The sequence below is a fragment of the Siphateles boraxobius genome, unplaced genomic scaffold (assembly GCF_051911475.1).
Source record: "Siphateles boraxobius isolate OS27281-9 unplaced genomic scaffold, OSU_SipBor_1 41, whole genome shotgun sequence".
Lineage (NCBI taxonomy): Eukaryota > Metazoa > Chordata > Actinopteri > Cypriniformes > Leuciscidae > Siphateles > Siphateles boraxobius.
This window is the reverse complement of record NW_027509042.1, coordinates 25,800,760-25,814,920: the sequence shown is the minus strand read 5'-3', so window position 1 is coordinate 25,814,920 and position 14,161 is coordinate 25,800,760. Positions and strand designations below refer to the sequence as shown.

The window sequence follows — 14,161 nt, the reverse complement described above, 5'->3', positions numbered from 1 at the left end:
AAGAAGCTGCTCCTGAAAAAAGAATCGTTACCAACTATTCATGTCTCCCTGCTGAACCTCCAGAAAAAGTAAGTGTAAAATTTTACTAACCTTTATATTAATCTTTGTTCCGTCATCTTGTTCTGACTCCGGTTCAAACTGATACGGTTGCACAGATGTGCACAGCCCTGCATCTCCATGTTGAGTTGGATCAAATGTTGGAAAACGTCACTCAAAAAGTAAAACAGCGGCATTAAACTCATAATTTTCCATCAGAGACAGAAACTTGCTAGCTTTTTTCAATTTTGAAGACCGGAGAAACACCAGAATCTCTTCTCTTAGTTCACAAAAAACAAATAGTTTCCTTTGCTAAGCCATCAAATGTCATTGTGAATGAGCAAATCTTTATATTCAGCAGACATGTCAGTCAACAGCTTGCGGAAAAGGCGGTGCTGTAAACTGGAGGTACAACGGATGAAGTTTATAATCGCCATGACAGAGTCCATGGTCTCTTTTAACTCACCACTGAGCTTGGCACACAGGAGGCTTTGGTGGATGAGGCAATGCAGAGATCTCACTTGCGGAGCCGCAGCTGCCATCCTCCCGGCGAGCCCCTGATCCCTGCCCTCCATCGAGGGCGCACCATCCGTCACCAACATGTTGATGCGTGCCAAATCCAAGTTGTTCTCCTCAAAGAATGAAGCAATTTTGGTGAAGAGAATCTCACCGGTAGTGGGCCCCTCCATGGGAATCAGTCCAAGCAGATCCTCACGAAAACATTCCCCATCAAAAAATCGCACATAGAGGCACAGCTGTGCAACATCACTGTTATCAGTCGACTCATCCACGGCCAAAGACATCACCTCGGCCTTCCTCAGCTTGTCCAATGGATGCCAGCATACACTCCTTGACTGTCTCTGAGTCTGTAAACGGCTTTTTCTTTTTGCCTAATATCCATGCCACTCGAAACGATGCCGCAGTTGCTCTGTCTTGATCCGTACAGGCCCGAAACAAAATGCGACGTCTTTGCTCATAACAAGATATAAGCCCTGTTAACTTTTGCCTCCGGACAGCAGAGCCCGGTGGGAAAGTATCATCAAAGTTAGCATGCTTTGTCTTGAAATACCTTCTCAAATTATACTCCTTGCACAGGGCCAGGCACTCATTGCAGATTAAGCTCACAAGATTTGCATCAACGGCAATAAATACGTATTTCTCTGTCCATTCATTGTTGAACTGCCTGTTCTCTAAGTCAACTTTTCTTTTTTTTAAGGTAGAGAGAGATATTTCAAACTTCGTGTTTATATCAGATTTTATATCGAAATTACTAAGTGCTTGTCCTGAAAGAATGTCAGAGCGTTTAGAGTGCGCCACGAATGGGCGATTTTGATTGATCATGTATAACTGTTTTGCCACCATGGCTTAAAGGGGTGCATACCGCCTCATACTGCATGAAAGAATTTACAATTAACTATAGTCATGCGCTGTATGAGACTACCCATTTGTAATTACACTCAGTGGCGCAATTTTGTTTTAAAAAGTGGGTGGGACATTGCTAACACAATGCTAAATCATAAATCAGATGTATGTACAATAAAATAATGATGTCCAGAAATCGATTTAAATAGTACATTGGGTTTAATTTGTCGTTTAATGAGGTCTAATATATGTTGTTAGTGGCGAGAATTTTCACGTGAATAAATACAGAGATCTGACCATTTTAAGCGGTTAAATGGTCCAAGCGTGTCAGAAGTTCTGGGTTCTAATCCACACTCGAATAGGTTTTTTGGGGGTTTTTTTCTCATCAAAACCGATTGTTTATCAGTGGTTGAATATCAGGCAGGGACACGTTTGTGTGCATTTTGTTTTGTAATTTCACCGGAACGAATTGAGAGTCTCCACAACGGATTGAAGTGCGCGTCCAAGTGAAAACACAAGAACACTGTATCCGCGCCACTGATGATAGCAGCGGCAACAAGTACTTTGATCACTTGACTTAAAAAACAACACATTTCAGCGCTAGATCGCCACTTATTTAACAAACGAACGAAATGAATGCTCTGCTAGTTAACTGGAGATTTTTTATTTATTTGAATTGGTACATTCGTGCCGTGAGATGTTTCAAAAGTGGTGGGGACAATATCGACCTTCGCAAAAAATTTCCCACCCGCAAATTACGGCTAAAGGGCCGGCACAAAATCCCTCAGGAGCCCTACCCGGCCCTCGGCCTGGCATTTGAATAGCCCGGATGTACAGAGTCTTATGTGAATGTTGAAGTCAGCATGACTCATCAGTGGCATCTGGTCCCTGTAAAAAACAAACAAACAAAAAACTGTGAACATGCTGATATCAAGAGAAACTATTGAGCTGCATGATTTTGGGAATACATTTTTCTGGTTAAAATTGCGATTTAAAATTTTCTAAATATATATTTATAAAATGGTTATGGTTAAAAAGGAACACTTCAGTAGTCTACACTACACTAGAGAAATATTTATGGATTATCATTTGTTACTTCAAATGTTTCCATTCCTTATAACGTTACGAAATGAGATTTGAGTTAAAACATGAAGCCTATTGTTTGGCGTGTTTTGCCTTTCAAACGCACAGTGCGCACAGAGAACATTTACTGAAACGACCGAGCCGCTCCAAACTATGAAACATTATTTTTACCACATTATACATATCTACGTTTGAGCAGACATCCACAAACACAGTATTTAACAGTAAACACGGGTCTGAACATTCTAATATTCACCATATTAGAGTAAACACTCATACTAGCCCACTTTTATATCATGCTGTGTTTTATTATCAAACATAAAAACATCATGGTGTCGTACATCTATATAAATTAGGCATTAAAAGGTTGCCTTCCTGTTGATATTTCATATTTCAACATGTTTCTTGTCTATATACACATACATTTTAGTCTGGCACCAGTTTAACTAGTAGCTACAATATGACGTTTATGCAACAATAACATGCTTACTATCATGAGTGAAAATGTCTGACCTTAAATTTTTTTCTCATCTTCTAATCACGTTCTTCTAATTCTTCTGAGGTAAATCCAAGGTAAACAGAACAGCACAAACACAACGCGTCTTCCAAACTCGATGAAAATCAGAGGAGTACTGAAGTCTCTGGTTCTTTGTTTAGAGGTAATGAGGGCGTTTACAGGTCTGCGTTCCTTCACATGGTCAATTGCTCGTGCGCCTGTGGTCACATTAGAGCTAATGAGTAAGCGTTTGAGAAACTGTACATCCTGTTCCTTTCATATGGATTAATTAAACAGAGAATATTTGTTTTTGATATGATTTACAAAATTTAAAAGTAGACTTCAAGCTTTGTAAAGACATATGTCTCAAGTCTGTGTGACAAACATTACATTAAACGTTACAGGCATGGTTCGAATTACGTGGGAGCCAGTGGGAGCTGAGCTCCCATGGAGAGAGTATGAGCTCCCATGAAAGCAGTAAAATCCTACACCTGTGGGGGCTCTAAAAATCATCAGCACCATCATTTTAAATTACAAATAAAGCACTTTTTCCTTCAAAAATCGAGGCATATTTGTTAACCCTTTCGCACGTACGTTCATAGCGGTGTGATTAGAACAGTCAGTGCATCACGTGATCAACTGCTAAATTCAAAAGTGCTTTCGCGCGTTGGCTGGCGCTGAGCCAGAGACAGATGCGCTCAATATATCACAACTGTTCAGTGTTTTTAACCACATAATGTTTATTTTAGGTTTCAGACATTTAAATACACAAAAGTAGCTACTAGCAAAAAAATTATTTGGGGGGACGCTAGGTAGGCCCCCACCAATATTTTAGCGAACTCCTTTCAGGGTTTTCCTGCATGGAATTACGAGGCAGCCGCCTCCGGCTCTCAACAAAACTCGGCCTGTGGCCATTAAGTTTGCCGATAGTGCTGCTATCGGGCGATACAATTAATAAAAAAAATTAGCCTTCATTCAAATTAATCGAGGATGGATGACAGATAAATCATTATAATGTGTTGATTTTAATAAAGACACGGAACTCTTATCTTGGTAAAACGAAATGAGCGTCACTCTTTTACTTTCGTTTTGAACAACGTAATTCTCTTTAGAGAAAATCAATCAAGGAAAACATATCAGGGCATTTACCACAGTTGTAATTTTTCAATGTAAATTATTTAATTTGATTGGTAACAGCCTACTGTCTTATTCTGATTTAATGTATTGATCAAATTAAGGAATATTTTAAAAGAAAGATGGAGCATAGGCTACATAAAATTAGAGGGAAAAATGCCCTATTTTAAAGGTAAAAAATGTATTCTGATAAGAGTGTTTGCCAACAGTGATGTAATGAAACATTGACAATTTAACTTTGAAGGGAGTAAAAAGCCTCTGTTTAGGATATTAAGGAAATGTAATTTTGGCCAAAGAATACATTTTAATTTAAATAAATGTTAATTTTAAATCAGCCTACTTCAGTGTGATATTTTACTATATTATCATGCTTAACATTGAGAATTTGAAAAATTGTTATGATGATCAGATGCAGATCTAAATCAAAGAATATCATATGTTTTGGCGGTTGGATTATTTTTAACAGCGGATTCGGGTGACTCAAAGTGCACCAGATTAATGAATTTATCTTTAAAATGTACAACATTTTCTTCCTGGGGGACCATACTCCCAGACCCCCCTAGAGGTTACGAACTCCACCCAAATATTCTCTACTCCTGTATTAATAAACGTACGTTGAACTCAAAATAATTAAGTGCAGTATTTAGCTATTTATTTATCACATACCCCACGCCTGCTCGTGGGTTACTTTTTTTCTTTTTTTTAAGAGACCCCCACAAAGATGAAATCATAATTCGAACCCTGGTTACAGGTAATTTTTTGTTGAATCTCAGAATTAACTTCTCATTGAGTGAGACGGCAGAACGTGCATCATGTTTATTTTCTTTATTTTACGAAAAACACTATTTTGTTTTTATTATGAGTGTACACAAATAAAAGAAGACATTTAACAGTTTTGAATGATGTATAACACTTGCCTGTATGACAAAAATCGACAGTTATTTGAGTCTCTTTTGCACTGATAAGAATAAAAGCGAGACAATCACGCCGGCGTGATTGCCGACCCCAGAGGGTTAATATATTAAATAATGAGATTAAGTTTGATACTTGCCTGTCTTGCCCATTTGAATTAAACTGTCCTGATGCAATTTGTTGAGGCTCCATTTGATCTTTGCTGATGTGGTCTTGATGAGAGAGAAAAAGTGGGAGACAGAGAATCTTTGGTGAATGGAAAGACAAGGGCGCAGCCTGGAACAAGCTTGGGGGTCCTTGGGGGACTTCTAGTTCAGCATCATCTTCACATCAGGATTCCAGAAAAGGGCTAAGAGCGTGATCTTGTGATCAGTGATTTTTTAAAGCGTGAGGATGTCACACCCTCTGGAGGTGTGTGAGCCAATAAAGTTTCCCTTTGGAGGGAGATTTTAAAACCCTTTGTGTTCTAGCAGGGCATTTTGAATATGTAATTTGGGTGTTTAAGAAAAGAATCTTCAAGATTCTAATAATACTAATGCGTCACAAAGTTAGCAAAATGTAATGTGAATTGACAAATGGGGGATGAATATTGGAGTTTATAGAGACTAAACATGCTATACATATGATTTTGGTTAACCATAGTATACAAGTCTCAAACAGTAATCCAAAAGAGTTTAGAAGAGAAAATGAAGACAAAGGCCAAACCACATAAAAGGAAAATCATGAGATGGGAAAATTAAATACATGTTAATACATTTATCCCGTGGTTATATATAGGATTAAAAGGGTTTATTTCTCCTTCTCAGCAATAATTAAGTTAGTCACAATTATCTGCAAATTCCCTTTTGGGGTCGTAAAAAGTATTATCAGTCTTAATGTGTCCTGTAACAGGACTACGGGTTCTGCCAGTGTGTTAACTTCATTTGGGAAGTTAGTTTTGGGAAGTTTCATAGACCTTTGTTGGGAGAGTGAGTTTGTGGATTATTCATTAAATATAATGAATAATTTGTGTGTGTCTGATTGGTCCAGATGCTACACCATTTTGGTTTGGTCTTCTTTTTCCATACATTTTTATATGTAACTTATGCTCCTCTATTATCCTTGCTATCCTTTGTCGCTTTTTATAAAAGCATCTACTAATTGCAAAAATGTAATGTAAATGTGACATAAGTGTTCAAATACTCTAAAATCTTGCTGTGTATAGTATGTTCCTTTAGTTCAGACAGTAGAGCATGGTACTAGCATTGCCAAAATCATAAGTTTGATTCACTGGGAATGCATAAAACTGACAAAATATGAACTGTAATGTAAATGCTTCCTGATCACATGTATTGTTTCCTGCTGACCATCTCTTGTATTGAGTAAAAAAAAATATTGTCTCATATTTCTGTTTCACTTTAAGAAGTCTGTACTCTTCACAGATGGGCTCAGATTTTCACGCTTATATTAAATTCCGCAGCCAGTCACCCTTTTACACACACACCACTTGTAAGTGCTGACTAATCTTCCAGTTTGCTAGAATCAGTAAAAATAAACAGACCTCCCTCATATTCTTCACTTCTTTCTATTCTTTCATCTCTCCTCTTCCTTCCTTTTTTCCTTCCGTCCATAGGCCTCAGGGTATTAAGGAACGCCCTGTTATGGCCAAGGTGCATGCTGATCATTTTCACAATCCATGATTTGACGTGAAACCTGCAATCTATTAATACCTTGATGGCAGGGTGGTGTATTGTTTTGGCAGGAGATTTCGGGCGTTTCAGAGTTTGTGTGTTTTTGCGTGGGTATTGAGGTGGGCAGTCCTTCTGTTGCGCTCCTTACACAGCACGCTCTGTCTCTGGGCAGGCCTGTATCCGGACCCCCTCACCATGCTAAGAGTGTGTGCCACAACTAGATGCTTTAAATACATACACACGTATACAGGGTTTTAAAATGCTGGCATAGGAATATGCAAACTAGAACTGTTATCTAAAACTAAAATGTATACTTCCCTTGATCTCAGTTCTTTTGATCTAAAGCATGTATGCTTAAATGCTTAATTACTTTTGAAAACTAAAATAAATTTTGCCAACCTATGATTTTTTTTTATTTAACAAAAATAAAATTTTAAAGGGGTCAGATGATGCTATTTTAAAAGTTCATTATTTGTGTTTATTGGCTGTAATAATATGGGTTAACATGCTTTAATGTTCACATTCTGTACATAATTGCATTATTACATTATTCAAAGTCAGTCTGAAACGCACTGACAGAGTTCAGGTTTCTACAAAGCCCCTACTTCCAAAAAGTGCTCTCATTGGCCATCTGACCTAGTGTGTTGTGATTGGCCAAACACCCCAACCATGTATCAGAAATGTAACGGCCGAGTTTAATTATGAGCTGCAGTTCCCAAAGTTTCTAAAGCAATTGTAAACACACAGCTATGTTGTCGGTTTTACTGTATCAATTCGATCTCAAGTCAAATTCTGAAAATGTGGATCATCAAGCAGATTGATCGGGACCAATTTTGCAACCTTAACTTGAGCAGAAGGTTTATATTTGAACTCTCTTACTGATCTTAACCACTGATTCCTAATTTCATCCATTTTTGGAAGGCCAGACAAAGGGGTTTGCTTTCGCACCGAAACACAGCGTCACCACAATATGCCGACAACACTACAATTCACTGAAGCCTGGCCTTTCTTTGTGTGTGCCTTTGGTCGTTTATTATGCTAATATTTCTTATTGTGATGTAGACATTTGCAGATGTGATATCTTGAATTTGATTTAGGGGCTTTAGGCAGATCTGGAGCAGTGTTCCTTTTTGTGGGAGGCTGAGCTTTGTAACTTTGCAGACAAGCACCCATCATACATGTGAAGTCATTTAGTACTGTTTAAAGGTGTCTAGACAGTCATACATCATTGTATCTCAACCTTTCACATTCCTCATTATTTCCCAACCTTATCTTATGTACGGTATCCCTACATCCGTATAAGTAAGGCTAACATACACCTTTATCAACCAGAAACTGGTGTTCCTTGTATATCATATTATTAGAATGGTCAGTAATATTATTAAGTAGGTTTAAACATAAAGGATACTGCAAGTTAAAAACAGACATACCTAGTAAGTAGTTTCCTTCCCCATTAATGAAACACTTTAGCTTATAAGTCTTTAACAAGTTGAGGTCCTGGTGCGTGACATCATATCCTGTTTACCAAATTCATAATTTTGCATGACTGAAACTTATTTTGACCACCCCTTTTATCAATAATACAGACATATTAAAGTGTTAATGAATCACCACCCTAACCACAGATGTTCACACACAGGTGGGCAGTGTTTAGCTTGTGCCAGCCTACAGGGAGTGTGTGTGAGCCTAAGCATCTGGTCAAATGATTACATTAGTTTCCATTGTGCATGGGAATGTATTTCTTCCAGCTTTTGTGTATGTGTGGGTGTGAGACATTTAGGTGATTTCTGTTGGTGTGGGGTATAATATATATATATATATATATATATATATATATATATATATATATATATATATATATATATATATATATATATATATATATATATATCTGTTTGCCCTCTTTCATTGTATTTCATCCATGGCCCTGCTGTAGAGATTAACAGCCACACTGTTGTCCACTCCTCACTGTCTCCACTAGCTGTGGAACAGAGCAGAACATCAGATTAATTTTCTACCATCTGGTTTCTCTTAGGTCCTCTTGAGTCAGGTACACAGACTGAGAGCACTAGATTTGCTGGGGCGATTTCTGGACCTGGGCCCTTGGGCCGTCAGTTTGGTGAGATGGCAGATAACACACCTTTATTTTTATCTTTCTTTTACTTTAAAGCTTACATTAACTAAACTACTACTTATGTAACTGTATTTAAGAAACCTTTAGATAATACATATGTCAGTCAATTTACATACACCTCCAACCCAAATCAAACACACCTAAACAAGATAATCAATATCTTTAGGATTACTAGAAAGTTACAGCCAGGTGAGTTTTTATCAGGGTTGGAGCTCAACTCTGCAGGATAGTTGCTGTCTAGGACTGAAGCTGCCCATCCCTGCCTTATGTACAATTTGGATGTTAATATAGTTATGTAGCGGCCAGAGTTTGCTGGAATTCACATACAATCAAACAATGATATTCTGAATACAAGATACCTGCCTGTGAAAGAAAGAAATCTAAATAAATCATTCAAGTTTTTCAAAGAAATACCTTGAATTACCTTGAATCACATCATCCTCTAATATCTCTCTCTCTCTCTCTCTCTCTCTCTCTCTCTCTCTCTCTCTCTCTCTCTCTCTCTCTCTCTCTCTCTCTCTCTCTCTCTCTCTCTCTCTCTCTCTCTCTCTCTCTCCCCTCTCTCTCTCTCTCTCTCTCTCTCTCTCTCTTTGGCTTTTTGCCTTTTTGCTCTCTGCAGGCTCTTTCAGTGGGGATATTTCCATACGTGTTGAAACTGTTGCAGAGTTCAGCGAGAGAGCTCAGGCCTCTTTTGGTCTTCATCTGGGCAAAGATCTTAGCTGTGGATAGTGTATGTAAAACTCTTCATCCATTGCATTTCAGCAATTGCTTTCACAAAAATTCCACATACATTTTCTAAACCATTAACATTCAGACATGACCAGCTAAAAACCTTTTAGAATCGACAATATCTAACATGATACTCAAATCTGATTAAAAATGTTTTTAAAATAACTTAAAATTGTGTTAAACATAATATGGCTTGTTTCACAGTAGACCTATTAATTTTCATTTTATTTAAAATGAAATGGAATATAATTGTCAGATGGGTTATTGAAAATTAAGGCTCTGACAGTTACCAAATGTTGTTGAATATTGTAAAACAAAAATAAACATTTAAATCACATTTTGATGTATGCAAATATCTGCATATGTAATACAATTTGCATATTTGAAAAGTTTACATATGTAGAGTTAGAATCATTTTCTTGTGTATTTTAATCACACAATTTAATTAAGAAAAGGAAAAAAAATTGAATTTGTAAACTTAATTGTAGTACAAACAACTGAATGTTTAAATGTTTCCACAGTAAGTCGATTTCTATTTTAGACTGTATTCGATAATGCTATTTTATGAAGGAGTTCTCCGTTTATTGGCTTATACAGTGTAATTGATATTTATCTCTTGCATTTTTCCTGATGCTCTAAGTTAAGACTTTATTCTGTTCATGTTTTTTATTTATTTATTTCTTTTATCTAAGAGTTGATAGATCGATCAATCAATGTGTTTTATGTGCATTACTGATTGATCAATATGATTTAGAGATCAGACACTCCAGGTTTAGACAGTCCTAGTTTAACTTATGTCAGCTCAGCATTAAGTCACTGTTCACCAAAAAAATACCAAGAATGAATGGAAACAGATGGAAATGCTCTTCTCTAAGATCGCAGAAATGTGTTCCATTTGTACATTTGAATATATTTGTACAACAGAAACATCAATAACATTCAAGTTTGTTCCTTGTTTTCGTTTGTGGAAAAACTCATCAATCATCTAAACAAACTCTTATTAATAAATCAGACTTAAAGTCAGTGTAAATTGCCAGATGTGCAAAGAGTACTAAAATATTCTACTCAAGTAAAAGTACTATTGCTTCAATGAAATTTTACTTAAGTACAAGTCAAATTACAGATCTAAAAATCTACTCAAGTAAAAGTAAAAAGTAGCTCATTTAAAATTTACTCAGAGTAAAACTTACTGAGTTTCTTTTTTAACCGCGGGGGAGGGGTGGGGGACTCTCCCGGGTTGTAGATTTTCACAGTATGATAACCATCTCAGAAAATATCACGGTTTACAGTATTAATCAATTATTAAATAAATAAATATACGGTATTATTTAATTATGGTTGATATTATTATTATCTTCAGATAAAATGACAGTTAAATGAATGAAAACAGCTTTTTTTGGTTGAACAAATGCTTTTATTATAACAAACTTGAAACCGTTTGGTTTTTTTATTAAAATTTCAATAAAACTTGTCTAATCAACTAAATTCAATAATTGATAATGAATTAGATTAACAGCTTATTTTTTAACATTAATAATGTATTAAAATGTTTAAGAATAATAAATAGAGTCCTATAAAATGTATTTTATTCAGATTTTATTTCTTTTATGATTAAATACAAATATATTATCAAAAACGGTGGTAATCAAATGAATTTTTTAACTTTTATCCTTTTATTTTTTTAGGGAAGTGCTGCAAAACAGATTTACTAAATTAAATCATGGACAAAAAATATTCCTTAAATAATATTCAAATAAATTGTCTTATTGTTGTTGTTGTTGTTGTTGTTGTTGTTATTCTGAGAAGTGCGTTCTATTCAGTGTTGGAGTAACGGAATACATGTACCGGCGTTACGTATTCAGAATAGAAATTATGAGTAACTGTATTCCTTTACAGTTACAATTTAAATAGTTGGTATTTAGAATACAGTTACATTTTTGAAATCAATGGATTACATGACGATACTTCTCTGTTTCACGAGTTTATTCACTCTCTAAATAAATTAAAGCAACTCCATGCATTTCCCAGAAGCCCCAATATGAAAACGAAAAAATGCACGGTTTGCGTGATCAGTGAAGTCACAATGGAGTCGGAAGAGGAGCAGCAGGAGCTAGAGGTAGATGGAGCAACAGATCCAGGGCAAGAATACGTTTCTATCTTGGAAATTCAAACAACATTTCACATTAAAGAAAGAGAAGGGAGGATCTTCCTGGGTCTTCCCTTCCAGATCCAATGCTACCACATCTTCAAATTACTATTAGTATTATTTGAAGTTAACATTATTAAATACGTAGACCTACACCACAAAACTAGTTGAAGATAAATTCTTTAAAATTGGCCAATTCCGTTATAAACGTGACATTTACAGTCAAAAATTGAAATATAAATTCTCAGAAAATGCATTTAATTCCAATATATTGAAACGTCTGATAATATTTATACTCCCTTAATAAAGGAGTCCAGACATTAGAAAAATATTTGTCTACACATGGGTTTTATATATGAGGGAAACATGCGTGACACAAAACAATATTTAGCTTTTAGGTGGCAAAATATTTTTTTGTAATTCTGTGAATTACACTGCGCAAACCAAAGTAATACTACTACCCACCGGATGAAGAAGGGTTGGCTCTCATTCTCCACAAAACATAAAATATTCATTTTATATTATTTTATTTTTCGTGTTCGCATTTATGAGGAAAAACAATGTTACGGACGCGACAGTTCACCGTTAAGGACCTGAGCGCTCTGAAACCGGCACTAAAAGATGCTTTAAAACTTTCACAGAGACATCCAACAGAAAGCACAAAAACTTTCTTTAAATTGAATTTCGTTTTGTATTAATTGTATCTTAATTTTAATCAATGTTTCATCAACCAATTGCCTGGATTTAATAAATAATAAGTAAATATAGCAGACGATAGATAATCACGAAACGGAGGCGCCAGCGCGTGAACTGGAGCTCATCTCATAAATGAACCGAAACTCAGCGTATAAGGTAGCCTACTTGCCTCACAGACATGTCTACTTTTAAACAGAACAATTCAAAACGAAAGAAAACAGACTGCTCTCTGCTTATGTAATCCGTATGAAATGTGCATTTCTCTCTGGCGCGTTCACTACTGAAGATCGCGAGTCAGCATCGTCAACTTCATCTTAGCCGACACTGACAAAGAAAACACTTGTTTATTAATAAACAATTAAAATATCTCCTTGCTATATTTGACATATTCATAATCATTACTTTTGCCGGTTCTTTGTGACAGCTTTTAGATACTTTATTGGCAGCGCCGCCCTTACATGTTACATGAACGCTTCACCACCGCACCCCCACCCCACCAGAATAGGCCTGTTTTGTAAGCCGGATTTGATGGCCGCATTCTTACACTTATAAAAGGCAATTTAATGTGGAAGTAATCCAAGTATTCAGAATACGTTACTCACATTGAGTAACGTAACGGAATACATTACCAATTACATTTTTGGGCATGTATTCTGTATTCTGTAACGAAATATGTTTTGAAAGTATCCTTCCCAACACTGGTTCTATTGTAGGCCTACAATAGTAATGTATTTCTTTCATAATTTCTCCTAGTTAAACCAAACTTTTATTTTGACGGGTTGTAGTGAAGACCTGTTCCATTGTGTATTTGACAATGGTTTTTCTCAAATAAAATGATGAAAATGATTAGGCGTTCTCTCAGAGCAGCTCTGGAAATGTTCATGTACTCATGTCCTCGTATTGTTTGTGAGACACTGAAAACACCATGAGCTTGAGTATGCACAGCTCATTCCCACGGAGATACGCAGATCAAACTTTAATATTCACAGAACATGTCGTGATTTGATTTATTGCACAGCTCTACTTTCGATTTATTTATCCATCCATCAGTTTGCGTCTTTTACGTGACATCTGCGTTATACTGTAAATTCAATTAGCAAGACTGGATTCCGGGATTCCCTCTGCATCTAAATATAAACGGGACATACCTTTATCCGCACGGAGGGATGGTGTTCTGTGTGTTTCCTCCTTTTGCAGCCACTTTGCGTCCACATTTTTGTAAATTGTAAATCTATACTCGAGGACAACCACGTGTTTTTTCTACAACCAAATATTTCCCATACTGGCACTTGTTCGCTTTTGACGGCGTTGCATCACTTTTTTCCTTTTGTACATTTGTTCTCCCGCCCTTGCAGTAGTTTCCGGAGCGCGATATTATTATGTTTTTTCAGTAACGGATATGATTTAAAATTTAGCAAAGTACAATGCTTCAATCAAAATGTACTTAAGTAAAACTAAAATTACATATTTTAAAAACTAGAAGTAGAAGTACACATTGCGTAACTTGAATAAATGTAATTTGTTACTTTCCACCTTTGTAAATTGCCATTAGAACCCCGTTTTATTTTAATAATTCGTCTTTTGGAAAGTGAAAACTGAGCATCCCATACAAAAATGCAGCCAAACCAAATATGAATTTGCTTGATATCCAAGTAGCTATCTGGCTGTTGGTTAACATTTACGTAGTAGGACATTTCAGAGGAAGGATAAGTAACTACAACTTTTCTTTGGAATAACATGCTGTGATGAATTGTTCATTAGAA

At 36.1% G+C, this 14,161-nt stretch overlaps 1 protein-coding gene across 7 annotated transcripts in view; it reads left to right on the top strand.

The window, feature by feature from the left end:
• The window catches only part of rptor (regulatory associated protein of MTOR, complex 1), a 389,484-nt gene that overhangs the window by 234,249 nt on the left and 141,074 nt on the right, over positions 1-14,161 (top strand). For all 7 annotated transcript variants that reach the window (XM_077199050.1, XM_077199052.1, XM_077199048.1 and 4 more), the window contains 2 exons: positions 8,729-8,812; positions 9,447-9,557. In XM_077199050.1, the coding sequence (XP_077055165.1) occupies positions 8,729-8,812; positions 9,447-9,557 (195 nt within the window). The remainder of the gene's footprint in view (positions 1-8,728; positions 8,813-9,446; positions 9,558-14,161) is intronic.